The following is a 16,232-nucleotide window of genomic DNA, read 5'->3' as shown; positions in this document are numbered from 1 at the left end:
ACAGAAATTCACAATTGAGAATGAAATATCCAAACAGTTCTTGTCAAAAGACTTGAACATTCACTGCTGTTGCTAATGCCCATTGGAAAAAAATTTCTGTACCTAGACTTGTTGACTCTGCTGCGTTATAGTAAACACTGCAACTCCCCTCCATCCTTACACACTATAATTGGATACTCTGTGTTTGTACTGCCGTCATTTAGAGGTCGAACACACTTTGTCAAAAGACTTACGAGCGCTACTGTATTTATAGAATATTCAAAGCTATGCAATAACAAAACCATCCTAAACAATAGATAGCTGCTCTTTTAGATACTACATTATAAAGTACACCAGTATTTATTGGTAAAATAACAATGTTGGTAGCACAAGATACAAATTGATCAATTGGACATATTCAGTACCTCTAAATCTGAAGTCATTGGGGGTTGCACAACTGTCCTTGTGATGCTCAGGCCGTACTGTAGCTCTAATGATGTCACACTTTGGGTGGAATTTGGAGACGAAAAGCATTCTCTCCGCTTGAATAACATACTCGTTGATCTGTTCTTGTACCATCTGTAACCAACGACTTTCGCCTAAGTTCCCATAACAGCCAGACTGGAGGTAGGTTGCTACCAGCAACTTGCTAGATATTTCAGTGGAACATGCCTGAAAGCAAACATGTTTGCATATTATTCAATAGATGGCGAGAGAAAACTGATACACATGTTACAGTGCTCATGTTCATGATTATTATGACTGGGCGAGTTGGCCATGCGGTCAGGGGTGCGCTGCTGTGAGCTTGCATCCGGAAGATAGTGGGTTCGAACCCCACTGTCGGCACTCCTGAAGATGGTTTTCCGTGGTTTCCCATTTTTCACACCAGGCAAATGCTGGGACTGTACCGTAATTAAGGCCACGGCCGCTTCCTTCCCATTCCTAGGTCTTTCCCGTCCCATCATCGCCATAAGACCTATCGGTGTTGGTGCGACGTAAAGCCAAATAGCAAAATATATATATATATATTATTTTGAGTGTAATGCTTAAGTAAGAATGTTAAAACTCAGTGGCAGAATAGCAAAATTAAATTAAATCAATAAAGCAAAGCAAAAAGTGTATGAAAAAAATAGAAGGTATACTCTAATGAATGAAGTTAAGCAGAAGGCATATGGCGTATACCCGCGTGTACCCTCAACTATAGCCCTGCTTAACAGTCCTACTTATATAACCTTACCTTCTGTGACATTTATTTTTAACTATGATGATAAAAACAGCTTTGAGATCACTTACACCATCTATCACTCCAGCTTCGATATATAGACCTTTGGTGTTATCAGCACAACTAGATTATTCTTTCCTCTGGTTGGTTCCATCACTTTCTGATTCAGATGTCCTTCCCAGATTAACTTTCATTTGTTATGCTTTCTGTCATTTACATTAGCTTTCCAGTTAACATTTGGTAAATTGAGATCACCCACTAGAATCACGTACCTTTATGTGTTGTTTCTCCACTAAGCTGATTATCTTTTCAAATAATTCTGCTTCATCAGTGTCGCCCCTTCCAGGTCTATACACCCCAAAAACAGCAAATTACTGTTTAGAGATGAGCTTTACAACTAGAATTTCTCATCCTTGACCTTATCATAGCTTACAAATTCTACTTTTACCAGTATGAATACCCACCCTCCTATGAGTTCTATCATACCTCTGTGATAAACTCTCCAGTTCCAGGAAAAAATTTCCATATCCATAATATTGTTTCTCAACCATGATTGAACTCCAGTTGCAATATCCGATAAATATACAGTATATATCTGTCAAATTACTAAATTTCATTCCTTTCCTTACAATACTTCTTCAGTTTATCACTAACAACTTTGTCATTCTTGCTTGAATTCCAGCTCCCTGTACTCTCATTACTGCTCCCTAGCCCACCCTATCTCCCTGAATGTAGATCCCTATAATCCTTCTAAACTAACCTGCTATCTTATACGTACCCATGCAGTTCAAGCAAAGGCCCTCTGAAGTATCTCATTGGTAACAATCTCCACTCCCTTAATTTTCTGCCCCGCTGTCATAAACAGATTCCATACATCCCCAACTATGGTGGTACCTATTCCTGCTGCCTTACGTTGCTGGTACCAACGTGAAAAACTATCACCTTCTTGTTACCCTTCTCCTTCCTTTCTACTTTCGTCACCATCTGCCGTAACCTAATTCCTAGATAAGACTCTACACTTTTACTCTTTTCTATACTTTTTTCATGTACCTAACAATGGAGTCCCCCATGACCACTCACCTCGTTAAATCCCCTCGACTCCAGGTTATTTTTCTTTTACTTTTTGTATACTTAATTTCAGATAAAAACAAAATATGTAGCAAATATTTGAAGTGTACAGACAAAATAATTTTATTTATATAGACAATATAACCAGCGCTTTACAGTAAGTTTTCCCTAAAGAATAGAGTTACGTTGGAATGTCTCAATTTGATTCAGGGTGCCAAACATCGTTCTGCTTCAGCATTAATCAGTTGTTTTATCTTTCTAATGCCTGAAATATTGCTGATTGTGTCCTTTCCATGAACAACTGACAGTTCACTTCTTAAATTTTCTTCACTGATTGCAAAGTACAGATGTTGGAAATGCACTTCGAAAACGATAAAACACGGGTACAATTCCTCAATAATTGAACACATTTATTTTAATACACACACATACATGGAAGCCGTCTTGCGAACAACAAATGATCCCAAACTAAAACTTGACGTGTGTTTCTTTGCTTATTTCAAAGCTCTCGAAAACAAATCTCAGGAGTAACAAGAATCAAAGAGGTTACACTAACTGATCTCACGCAACATCCTTCCACCTAAGTCAAATGAATGTTAACATGAATTGACTTACACCCTTTATGCACAAATTGCCACTTTCATAAAATAGTCCTGAAACAATTACAAAATGATAAAATTCAATAATATAAACACAAATAAATATGTTAATTGACACATATCACAAATTTAACTTTTCTGGCTTGTGAATCAATCGTCCTAGATGAGTTATTTTCACTGTCTGCTTTGAAACTTGAGGACCATCTTCAGGAGGAGTAGAAGAGTCACATGCTCCGGCCTCGTGATTATCCTTTATATTTTCCTCACTTGGAATAAAGTCTTTTCTTATGTGGTTTCAGATTTCCTGGGTATCCTCAGGTGGTTGAAACTCAAGTTCTAGTGGGTATATTCTTTGAACTGGCCTTATAAGCTCGCCTGAAGCAGTGACAACACGAACTACTCTAACATTGCCATCCTTTCCCTTAACAAGCTCGACAACTCGTCCCAACGGCCAATCCATTCTTCTAGTGTCATCATTGCCAACCAAAACAATTTCTCCCTGTTTGAGATCATGTGGCTTATCCTTGATGGCGAATAACTTCAACTGACCTAAATACTTAGTACAAAATCTTTCTCTAAGATTCTTTTTCAGCTGATGGCGATACTGCAGTCTTTTCCGAAGATCAGTTGCTTCGAGCAGGTCATACTCAGGTACTCCTACTTCTTCTATGTCATGTAGAAACATGTTTGGAGTTAGAGCAGCCAGATCTGATGGGTTGTCAGACAAATAGGTTAATGGCCGAGAATTTATGATGGTTTCGCAGTCACAGAGGATTGTCTGCATCTCTTCATAGTTGACACATGATCGACCAAGCACTCGACAGAGAAGAGTTGTGAGCATTCCTACTAGTCGTTCCCACCAACCTCCCCACCATGGCAAAGCTGGAGGATTAAAACGCCAATCTATCTTCCGCGCTGAACTGTATTGTGAGATTGCATCCCAGTCCAGTTTGTGACAGGAGTTCTTAAACCCAACAAAATTTGTTCCCTGGTCACTGTAGACAATGACAGGTCTTCCTTGTTTGCTGCAGAAATGTCTGAAAGTTTGTAGAAAGCTGTTTGTGGATAACGAAGACACCAGTTCCAATTGAACTGCACGGTAAACTCCGCAAGTGAATAAGCAAACCCATGCCTTCTTTGAGGTTCCATCATCGGCTTTGATGTTGAGAGGACCAGCAAAATCAACTCCAGTAACTTCAAAAATTCTTGCATCACGCACTCTACTCTCAGGTAATGGTGAAGGATGAGTTGCCAACCTCTTTGAACTGTGATGTTTACAAATCATGCAGGAGTTAATAACAGCTCTAATTGTTTGTCTACCTCCTAGAATCCAATACTGTTGCCTCAGAATTGACAAAAGCATCTGCGTACCAGCATGACAGTTGCTAAGATGGGCGTCCATAATCTGTCTCTGAACGACTGGGTGATCAGCTTTTGGGAGCACAATGGAATGACAAAAGTCCCTGACATCATCCCGGTTAGATATCTTGGTCATCAAACGAATCAATCCCTGTTCGTCAACAAATGGAAGTAAGCTCTTTAGTTTGGAATTTAAAACATCTATGAACACTTCCTCCTGCACCCACCGTAAAATCTTCCTTTCTGCTGTGACAAATTCCTCACTTGTCAGGTCACGATGTATGCGTTGAGCTTTGCTGATGCGACAGTTGGTCAGAAAGCACAACATCCAGCCTACCATCCTTACAATTTTCTTGTACTGAGAAAAGTGTCGGTAATACCAATCTTTACTGATGTCTTCTGAATTACCTGATATCAATGAAACGACATTCTTCCTTCTCTCCGAATTTATCTCTTCCTCATTATAAGAAAAGTCAGTTTGTGGCCAGCAGTCTGGATTTTCTCTCAACCAACCTGGGCCCTCCCACCAACGACATTGTATCAACTTCTTCATAGAACATCCACGTGATGGAAGATCTGATGGGTTTTCTTTTCCAGGAACATGTTGCCATTCACAACCACCTGACAGTTCTCATATCTCTTTAATCCGGTTCATGACAAAAGCATCCCATGCTTCACTTCGCTGAATCCAAGCAAGAACAGTTGAAGCTTCTGTGTCCAAAAAATTGCCTTAATATCGGGAATACAATAATCCTTTACAATCGATGCATATAATCTCGTTGCTATTGAAGCTGCTAAAAGTTCTAACCTGGGAATGGTCAATCCCTTGCCTAATTTTCCAGTTGGTGCAACTCTTGACTTGGCAACTACCAAGTGAACACTCACTTCACCCCCTTGCTCAACACACAGGAATACAGCTGCTGCATATGATGTCTGATAGGCATCTGAAAAAATGTGAAGTGTCCAGGAGTCGTCTGAGCTGTTGCAGTTAGACAACCAATGAGGAATCTTGACTTGAGCTAAAAGAGGTACTTCTTCAAGCCAACTCAAGAATTTCATTTTGATCTCTTCATTGACTTCTTCATCCCATGTCAAACCTTCCCTCTAAGTCTGTTGAAGCAACAAATTTGGTATTAACTTACTACACTACATGTGACATCCACCGGATCAAAAATTCTATGGGCAGCACTCAAAATAACTTTCTTTGTTATTTTCTCGAAGCTAATCGAAAGAAGGTTATCTATATTGATTGCTAGGGAATCGTCGGACTTGCTCCATAAGAGTCCTAACACATTGGTAGGTCCGGAAACGTGATTACTTCCGGTCAACTCCCACCCTCAAAGACAAAATTGCCGTCCCCTCATGACACCTGAAGCTACATCAATAAACTGTTTAGCTTGTTCTTCATCGTCCAAACTGGCAAGGCAATTATCAACATAGAAGCTATGGGTAAGAAGCTCCACAAATGACTTGGGCCATGGTGACTTCCCTTCCTCACACTGTACTAATGTATTTTCAAGGTGAAGTTTGATGCATGATTCTAATAGAAAAGGACTTGGAGAGACTCCAAATACAACACGACAATATCTGTCTTTCTTGAGACTTCCATTTCTGTCTAACCACAAGAATCTCAAAAAATTTCTGTCTCTCTCGCGAATGCTGATCTGGAGAAAAGCTCTTCTTATGTCTCCAAAAACTCCCACCTTCTTCAGTCGGAAACGTGCCAACACAGAAGGTATTTTCTCAATTAAATTAGGGCCTTTCTCAAGACATTGATTGAGGCTGGGCTGTTTATTTTCTTTAGACGAGGCATTGAACACGGGGCGCACTGGTGTTGTTGATCCAGGTTTCACAACGTGACGATGAGGCAAATAGTGGCTATGAACATCCATTTCCTGAGGAGGCACCTCTTCTATCACCCCTTCCCTCAGCCAATCATCTAGTACTTCCTGATAAGCATCATATTAACCTTCAGTCTTCAATCTCTTAACAGTAGACATCAGTCTCTTCAGTGATAATTGGTAATTATCAGGCAGTGGAGGATGGTTCTCAACCCATGGGAGGTGAACTTCAAAACGCTCTTCTTCATTGACTGATACTGTATCAAGGAAATGTTGCTGTGTAGTAGACTCAACCTCAGATCTGCTGCGTTTCTCAGATGGATCACTAATCCCTAAAGTATCTAGAGTCCACAAATCTGTGATGGTGGCTTCTCTTGTTAGCATAGCGGTCACCACCATAGCCATACTTTCCTCATTCCTATGTTCTGAAGGTACTTTGCCCATTAAAATCCATCCCAAACAAGTTTCCATGGCCACTATTCCAGTACTTAGTATCTTGTGGCCTCCTGTAAACAATTTGCCTGCAACATCAGCTCCAATTAATATTTCTATTGGTCCATAAGATTCGATATCACTCAAAACAATGTCCTGACTACCTAGTTCTTCAATCCAAGGACCTTGATGTACTGAAGGTATGGCACCACAAATTCTTGTTTGGTCTAATGCTTCAAAGTGACAGTTGTAACTACCATCCAGACTAGAGAGATAAATATTGTACACACAATGATGGTATACTCCAGTGGTTGTACCTCCAAATAGCGAGTGTTGGATATTTTCCTGTCTGCCAGTTTGATATCCCATTTCCGTGGCTGTATTCTTCAAAATGTAGGAACATTGCTATGCTGAATCAATTAATGCTCTTACGGTCCGCTCAACTCCTTGGCCCCGAACCTTGACAACTAGTGTTTGCATCAGCACCCCACAATGGTTCGACAAACTAGCTAAAGCCTCATCTTTCTGGACTTTAGCACTAGAAGCCATCTTGTCTCCTGTTGAGTTCGGTCTCTCTACAGCTGAGTCTACCTGGGTTTGTGGCAACTTATCATACATAACCATAAAGTGTCCTCGACCACAAATGATGCACCTAGGCCTATTTCTACATTTCTTTGCTGGATGTCTGACCTTGAGACAAGAAAAACAGCATCTTTTAGTCTCAAGTGCAAGACGACGTTCTTGCAAAGTCATCTTCTGGGCCTTAATACAGTCTTGAAACTTGTGATTAGACGAACAAAATACACACCCTGCTGTTTCTCTATCAGGTGCAGTAAGGAGACCTGCCGCTGTAGGAATGTTCTCATTCGGATTAGTGGTGTAATTCAAGCTCTTTTCCTTCTTCTTTAGACCTCCCTTGACAGCTACCGAAGACAAAACACCAAACCCTGACATAGCCAAAGTAATCTTCTGTTCCTGTTCTACTTCACGTCTAAGAAATTGCATCAAACTGTCTAAACAATTCTTGGAATTCACACTCTGGTCACCGACATTAGTGCCCCCTGGTTCAACAGCTGAATTTGAAGAAGACTGGCCAATGAGCGCGATTGAAGAAGTTCTCTCCCAAGTTCTTAGAATGTCCCCGGGCAAACATGACTCTACTAGTGGTAAAAGCATGGAATTACACTTGTCCGTTGTGACACCTAAGGTTCCTAGGGCTCCTATGTGGCTCTGAAGCTTATCATAGAGGGATGATAAACACACCTTATTAGGGCTCACAGCATCTGTAAGATTAAATTTAACAACTCCCTAATGTACACTTCTACCAGCAAATCATCCTTCCCATAGCGTGCTTTGAGACTTGATATTGCTTTACAATAATTTTCTCCGGTAGCAGGAAAGCTCTCAACTAAATCTCTTGCTCTGGATCCAGAAGTGGTGGCCTGTATGAGGTATTGGAATTTATCACTAGGGTCTAAAAGAGGGTCCTCGTCAATTTTCTTAAATTGTGACCAGAAAGGAAGCCAATCTTTTAGTTCACCTCCGAACTTCTTCAATTCCAACAAAGGCAGTTTGTATGAACGCTCAACTTGGAGTGACGAGTTAGAATTAACTGATACTGCAGTAGCTTCTGAGTTCCGGTCTTCATTTTATAATTTCGTAACAACAGTCTTAACCTTATAAAATTTGAACTTATACTCGTCAGCCATACTGATTTCTTTGTCTAACTCGTCATCCCTAACCTCCACGTTCTCAATCATATTATTGAAGATAAGAGTATCCATACCTGTTAATTCATGAAATTTTGTTTCTAATAGATCCATATGTGCACTAATACTTTCCGTATCTTTCTCCGGCATCTGTAGTAACGCGTCGAGCTCATTGTAGATCTTGGTTATTGATCACCGTAATACCACTCTTGATTTCTTTGTCACAGCTATATTCACTTCCATGCTTGAAATACTACTTATGAAACTGCTTATATGATTATGTAACTGTCTAATGTCCGGTCACGGTCGCCAAATGTTGGGAATGCACTTCGAAAACGATAAAACACGGGTACAATTCCTCAATAATCGAACACATTTATTTTAATACACACACACATGGAAGCCATCTTGCGAACAACAAAAGATCCCAAACTAAAACTTGAAGTGTGTTTCTTTGCTTATTTCAAAGCTCTCGAAAACAAATCTCAGGAGTAACAAGAATCAAAGAGGTTACACTAACTGATCTCACACAACAACAGAGATGATGTGGTTTGGAATTCCACTTGAGTGAAATTTTGCTTGTGAACTGCAAACTTAGACTGACTATTGTGGATGAATGGAATATTCCAGATTTTTCATATCAATCCTACATTTGGTTCACAATAACATGATAGACTGTTCTGGCAACTCTTCCAAAATTCATTGAATTTAAAGTATGGGTAATCCTTCATTTCTTTTCAAAGGTGATTGTGAACAGAATTTGTCACCACCATACTATTGCATTACTGCATGCTAGTATTATTTTTCACATTAAAACACCTCTTCTGTATTCCATTTACACTTACATGGTACCTGCTGCTACCAATCACACAACGTTCACTTCATTGTGCTTTACCATTCGCTTCCATCCACTCAAGAATAGAGATAAAGTGGCCAGAGGCCTCATCCAATTCTGAGACTCATAGCCTGTGTGTGCAAGCACGGGTTGGCTCTTGCCTGTAGCTTGTCAACAGAGTAAGATAAGGCTGCACCCTGCTTAGAATTTTTTAGCCCCAAAGTAGAAAGAATTCCAAGAATTCTCCGAGTATCCTCACAGAATACTACCATCACATTCAGTCACAACACAGTAGCAATGTCCGATGGGGCCAGGGTCCGATGGTCGTTACCCAGAAGCCATCCTGGGTGTGTGCCTGAGTTAATTTAGGAATGCAGTAGAATTGAGAAAAGTGCCCATCTAAGCATTTCCCTAGTCCTCTGTGGAACACACATAGAATTGGTGATACATGTCCAGTTAACAAGATGTGAACCACACAAGTTTGACCTCTTGAGTCCTTTCGTTGTAATTTAAAGTTAAAAACTTCATTATTGTTCCGTATTGAATAGAGAAATAAGATGTACAATATTATAGGTTAGGATCCACCTTTTCAATACTCCGTAATAAGATGGTAAAAAGTAGTTACAACCTGTTTAATGGGACCGGTTTCAACACATTTTAAGTGTCATCATCAGCCAATTTGCGAAGATCTTAAAACAACTAGCACATTGAATACAGGCAAAAAATTAACATTGTATCATAACGTAGCAATTCAATGTTAATTTTTTGCCTGTATTCAATGTGCTAGTTGTTTTAAGATCTTCGCAAATTGGCTGATGATGACACTTAAAATGTGTTGAAACCGGTCCCATTAAACAGGTTGTAACTACTTTTTACCATCTTATTACGGAGTATTGAAAAGGTGGATCCTAACCTATAATATTGTACATCCTTTCGTTGTAAGTATATGGAAAGTGTAGAATTTTTCTCTGTGTTAGGTAATATTTTGTCATGTACACTTTTGGACACAAAAATTTATCAACAGAGAAATTTAAAATCCTGTGAACAGTATAAGGCTAGAAACCTTTTGTTAAGAATGACTATCCTGAAGCATGAAAAAATTATTAAACTAGAAACTATCAGAAGTCTCTCTTTTGCCAGTGAATATTCTGCACAAAATGGCAGGCTGCATTATGGTGCCAGGCCACATTTTAGCCAAAGGTGTATATGACCCTTAATGTAAAATATATTGTTATTGATATGATTCCATTTTATCCATCAGATAGAAGCAGCCTATCGAAAACTTCTTCAGAAGTTTACCTCTGAAAGATGGAGGAAGGATGAAGGTGCTGGCGAATATGGGCTTTATTACCAAGAGAAACAAGAAACTGTGGAGTTTGACATAAAGGTAATTAAGTTGGTACTATTTTATACATATAAATATTTCCCTTTCCTTATTAATCTAAATGTTTACATAGATGAACAGCTGCTTTCCTTTCATATGTTGCTGTGAGGATGAAACCATGCTTATATTCAATAGCTGGCTCAACAGATGTCTGTTTAGCTTTTCCTTTACTTCTGAAAACAACAATCAATGTAGTAAGGATTTAACCTTTCTCCAAGGTACTGATTTTTTATCTCTTTGGATAGTGCCAAGATTGAATGTCTGTGGAGAAGTACTGGCAATGGATAATCATTTTTATTTATGAAGTTAAATTTGTATTCAGTTTATTGTAGGAATGCATTTTTAAGTTATTTAGTGCTTAAGTCCTGGTCTAGGAGATCAAGAATAATGACTGAGAGGATTCATTGTGCTGACTACGTGTCACGTTGGGGGAGTCCTTTTGTGCTGAGCAGTAATTGCTTGGTAGGCCACGGCCCATCGGGCCTGTAGTACCATGGAAGTTGTTTGGTTTTTAATGCTTAAGTACTCTATGGCAGCATTTCCCAATATGTGGTCTTTGGTCAGATGTAGACTTAAGAATTAATTGTAATTAAATTAAAATAATCCAAACAAAACAAGTTAACCCACTATATCCCAGTGTATGATATTTCATACAGAAAACAATCATTATACTTTTGGTTACTAATATCCTGTAAAAAAAAATGTTATTGGCTTTACATCCCACTAACAATTTTTCCAGTTTTTGCAGACACGGAGCTGCCAGAATATAGCCCTGCAAGAATTCTTTTACGTGCCCGTAAATCTACCAATATGAGGCTGATGTATTTGAGCACCTTCAAATACCACCGGACTGAGCTAGGATCGAACCTGCCAAGTTGGGGTCAGAAGGCCAGCGCTTCAACCATCTGAGCCACTCAGCCCAGCAAATATGCTGTCATTCCATTGTTGTTTGAATTCAAATGAAGATTGACAGTTTATTTTAGACTGGATTTCATGGTGGTACCACGAATGACAACTGCAGAATTCAAATTCAGTTGTAGCAAGATAGCTTGAAAGTTAGAAAGATCAGATGGATGAATGGGAGAGAGGAAAATGAAAAAATGGCCAGTTCTGAAAACTAAATTTGTAAGAAAAAAGTAATTGTTTGATGCACCAACATTCTACGCAGTATTTGAACTAGTAGTTGTTGGAATATTCTGAGTGTGAAACAAAAACTGCAGTTGCCAAGGCTCTTGTCCATTGATTTAAATCACTTTAAGCAAGAATGATTCCCTGTTTTCTTCGATACATTTCCAGAGAGTGGAGAGCATGCATGGAGAAGAAAGATAGTCATATCCCATGGTGTTCTATAGCCATGTTGTCACTCTCTGAAGGTGCTAAATACAGGGTGAACTTGAACTTCACCAACAAATTTTTAAAGGTTTTCCAGGAATATCTTCTGAGTATATTGGTATAAGGGACCCGTGATCTCTGGTAGCTCATTACAGAGTAATTGCATTTCGTTTGGTTTGCTGCCCCAATTAACTTTGTATCTGTATTGCACTGAAAGTAATAATCATAATAATAATGTTATTTGCTTTATGTTCGTCCTTGATGCTAGTTCTTGACAGACGCCGGGGTTTCAGAATTTTGTCCCGCAGGAGATCTTTAACGTCCCGGAAGCCAACGGAACAGAGTTGTTACCTTTAAAGGCCACAGACCTGTGTTGGATTTGAACCTGCGAGTCCACATTCTCCGCTGTGATTATGGTAGTCGACATTTAGAACAATACATGTAAGGGTACAGTTCTGCATTTGTTATGTACTCCACTGTACAGTACACTGGAAAAAAAAAAAGATCGAATACACTGAGATAAAAGTGTACGCGTTTCATCTAAGGGTTGTTGCATTACTCCCTGCATTGTGTTGTACAGTTTGGCTGTTGCATATTACAGGCTTTTTCACTGTTGTGAAGGTATTTTCACAGAAACTAGGATGATAGGGGTCATAAACCAAATAAATCATAATTACATTATTACTCTGTAACGAACCACCGGAGACCCCAGGTCCCTGATGCCAGTATACTCAGAAAGTATCCCTGAACAACCTTCGAAAGTTTGTCGATGGAGTTTAGGTTCACCCTGTATAAGTAAAAGGAATTATAAGAAATAAATGACAAGAGGGTCCACCTTTTCAGTACAATATATCAAGTAAGAGATATTCCATCAGTCTTGGGACTAGTTTCAGCTGCTTAGTGGCCATTTTAGCCAAATAAAAATTATTGCTATTTGCTTTACGTTGCACCGACACAGATAGGTCTTGTGACGATGATGGGACAGGAAAGTCTTGATTTATCAGACAGGAAAGGCCTAGGAGTGGGAAGGAAGCAGCCGTGGCCTTAATAAAGATACAGCCCCAGCATTTGCCTGGTGTGAAAATGGGAAACCACGGAAAACCATCTTCAGGGCTGCCGACATGGGGTTCGAACCCACTATCTCCCGGATGCAAGCTCACAGCTGCGCGACCCTAACCGTACGGCCAACTCGCCCGGTAAATAAAAATTAAACAGGTTGTGTGATAACAGAACATAATAACTAAAACATATGTATAATATCTATTACAGGAATAATTATAACATTAAATTGCATATAATAACGAAATTTATGGTTATGATGTTCTTGTCATGATACGATGTCTTCAAGTTCTCTTAGGACCTCAGGCAAAGAAGTAAATCTGGAAATGATAGCCAGAATTAGGAATGAAGAAACATACAGAAAATAAATTAAAAAGGAGAAAAATGATTATAAGACTCACCTCTAATGTCTGATGTGGAACAAGCACTGACTTGCTGGAGGAAGCAGGAAATGTAAACAAAGGAGTAGGTAGGGAGAGAAGAGGAGCGGAGTGGAAGGGAAGGGGAAGGAGGGGAGGGGTGTCTAAGGTGGGGTTGAAGGATGTGGAAAGAAACACTGCCACTGAGAGGGGAATTTAAAGAGATTATAAAATAATTATTTTTATCTGATACATGATTACTAAAGATAGGTCAAATAAAATGTTGATTTCTCTGAAATTTCATTTAGATTGAAGTTAGGATTGAACCAACTGTTCCAGATGGATAAAACAATTTTCCGTAATATTGAGCAAGGGGCCTTTTTGTATCATTGTCATATTCTAAAGGCTAAGCCTTGTCGCTGCAGCCACAGATGTCTATCTTGAGCCAGTCTTTTCAACTCAGCGTAGGTCTTGCACTTCATCCTCAGAAGCAGGTTCTTGAAATAAGACACTCTGGGTCATCCTCTTCCTCTTTTTCCAGCAATTCTTCCTTCACTGATGTTACAAAGGAATGCCGCAGAATGTGACCAATAAATTTTGTTTTCCGTTTTTCAATTTCAGTTATCAGATTCCGTTCTTCTCCTATCTCTCTAAGGACATTGGTATTGCTCTTCATTTCAGTCCAACTTATCCTCTGCATTCTTCACCAGATATACATTTCAATTGCCTCTAGTTTTTTCTTTTCTTGCATTCCTAATGCCCAGCTTTCGCAACCATACAGAAGCACGCTCCATACAAAGGTTTTTGCAAAGGCCTTCTGAGTTTGAATATCTATATGTTTGTTGGCTAACAGATGCTTTTAATCTTGGAATGCTCTCTTTGTCATTGCTATCCTCTTTGTGACTTCTGATATGCTCCGATTATCACTCGTGATCTGGGTTCCTAGGTAGCGAAACTGTTTCACTTGTTCAGTTTTATCAGGGCCAATTTGTCATGGTTTTTGTTTTCCTTGTATTAATTTTGAGGTTCCATTTGCTTAAAGTTTCTGCTAATATACTGATCATTCTCTGCATACTTTTGCCTGTTTCTGCTAGTATGGCAATATCATCAGCAAATCTTATAGAGTGTACTTGTTTGCCATTAATTTTGATCCCAGTTGTTTTTTCCTTCATGACTGTGATGGCTTCTTCGATGAAGATATTGAAGAGATAAGGAGATAGTGGACATCCTTGCCTAACTCCTCTTCTTATTTTGGCATTTTTCTTTGTCCCATTGATTTCTAAATCGGTGTCCTGCATCCTGTATAAATTTAGTACGAGGCGTCTATCCTTCCAATCAATTCCTGCTTTTTTCATGGTAAGGAAAAGTTGTTCCCAGTGTACTCGATCAAAAACTTTCTCTAAGTCGACGAAGGTCACGTATACTTTCCTATTCTTCTCAAGTGTTCTCTCCAGAATTAAACATAATGCCAGAATTGCTTCCCTAGTACCCCTCCCTGATCGAAATCCAAACTGGTCATTATCGATATAGTGTTCTAACTTCCCTTTAATTCTATTCTTGATGATGTTGAGCAGTATTTTTGAAGCATGAGAGAGGAGAATGACAGTTTGATAATCTGAACAGTCCGTGGCATTCCTCTTTTTTGGTATTGCAACAGTTCTGATTTTACTAAATTCAGGAGGAACTATGCCATTCTCATAGCAATCTGACACCAGCTAAAAAAAGGCAACGTTTCATATCGTCACCCAAGTGTTTCAGAAGTTCTGCTGGAATGTTATCTGGACCAGGTGCTTTCTTTTCCTGGAGACTGTGCAGTGCTGCATTAAACTCTGAAGATGTAATTGAGGGACCCTTTCTGCATTCATCTATCGTGTGTTCATTTTCAATGTAACTGGTAGTATTATTTACATCTTTTCCTTGGTGCAGGTCTTCAATATATTCTTTCCAACGTTCACAGATTTCTTTGGTGTTGAACAGGATGTTTCTCATTTTATCTCTGACTATGGAGATAAAAATTAAACAGATTATATGATAACACAACATAATAATTAAAACAAATGTATAATATGTATTACAGTAATAAGTATAACATTAAATTGCATATAATAACGAAATTTATGGTTATGATGTTCTTGTCATGATACGATGTCTTCAAGTTCACTTAGGACTTGGTTTGTGTTGTAGGGTTCTGATATTGAAATATGCCTTTTCCACCTGTCCTCTGTGTCCTGTTCTATAATCTCGCTTGTCTCCTTCATCCAGTTCTCCTTTGCTTCGCGACACTTTGTTGTGATCTGATTTCTTATTTCTTTGTACCTGTCTTTATTCCCTACTCTCCTCTCCTTATTCCTTTTGTGAATAAGGTTTATGATTTCCTCAGTCATCCATGGCTTCCTCGGCTGTAACTGTCTTCTTCCCAGCACTTATTCAGCAGCCTCAGTTATACCATTCCTTATTTCTTCCCATTTTGTACTGTCATGAAGAGCGTCTGCTAACTGATTAGTTTTCATTTTGTATGCCTTCTGTATGCCAGTGTTCTTTAAACTTTGGGTGCTCCATTTGTGCTGGATCAATTTCATATTCTCCTTTACCTTAATATCACATTTGGCTATTACAAGATTGTGGCCGCTGTGCACATCAGGTCCTGGATAGCTGTGGCTGGATTTAATCTGGTTTTGATATCGCTGTCTGACTAGTATACAACCTGTGAAAATAAGTTCAGTGAATAATCCTGTACTATCAACATAGATGAACAATGCATGACAGTGACCTTACTGTCCTTCGAAATAGTTCCCTCCCATAACTATGCATGGCTGAGATTGGCGATATATATCCTGGAAACTTTGCAAGAAGGGTTCCTTTGGGATGGTGTTCAAAAGCCTTGTCACATTTCATTGGATGTCAGGAATATCATCAAATCTCTTTCCTTTCAAAAAGAGTTTGAGTTGCGGGAATAGGAAGAAGTCTGGAGGATTGAGATCTGGCGAGTATGGGGGATGTTCAAGTTGCACCATCCCCATTTTTGCCATGGACTGTTTGACGATATTTGCTGTG

At 39.2% G+C, this 16,232-nt stretch overlaps 1 protein-coding gene across 4 annotated transcripts in view; it reads left to right on the top strand.

The window, feature by feature from the left end:
- The window catches only part of LOC136864552 (dnaJ homolog subfamily C member 28), a 326,313-nt gene that overhangs the window by 114,024 nt on the left and 196,057 nt on the right, over positions 1-16,232 (top strand). For 3 of the 4 annotated variants that reach the window (XM_068226330.1, XM_068226333.1, XM_068226332.1), the window contains one exon: positions 10,306-10,431. The exons of the other annotated variant lie outside the window; for it this stretch is intronic. In XM_068226330.1, the coding sequence (XP_068082431.1) occupies positions 10,306-10,431 (126 nt within the window). The remainder of the gene's footprint in view (positions 1-10,305; positions 10,432-16,232) is intronic. 4 annotated transcript variants of the gene reach the window in all.

Source organism: Anabrus simplex, chromosome 2 (genome assembly GCF_040414725.1).
Source record: "Anabrus simplex isolate iqAnaSimp1 chromosome 2, ASM4041472v1, whole genome shotgun sequence".
Lineage (NCBI taxonomy): Eukaryota > Metazoa > Arthropoda > Insecta > Orthoptera > Tettigoniidae > Anabrus > Anabrus simplex.
Note: the sequence above shows the minus strand (reverse complement) of the source record. Positions and strands in the feature narration are given on the sequence as shown.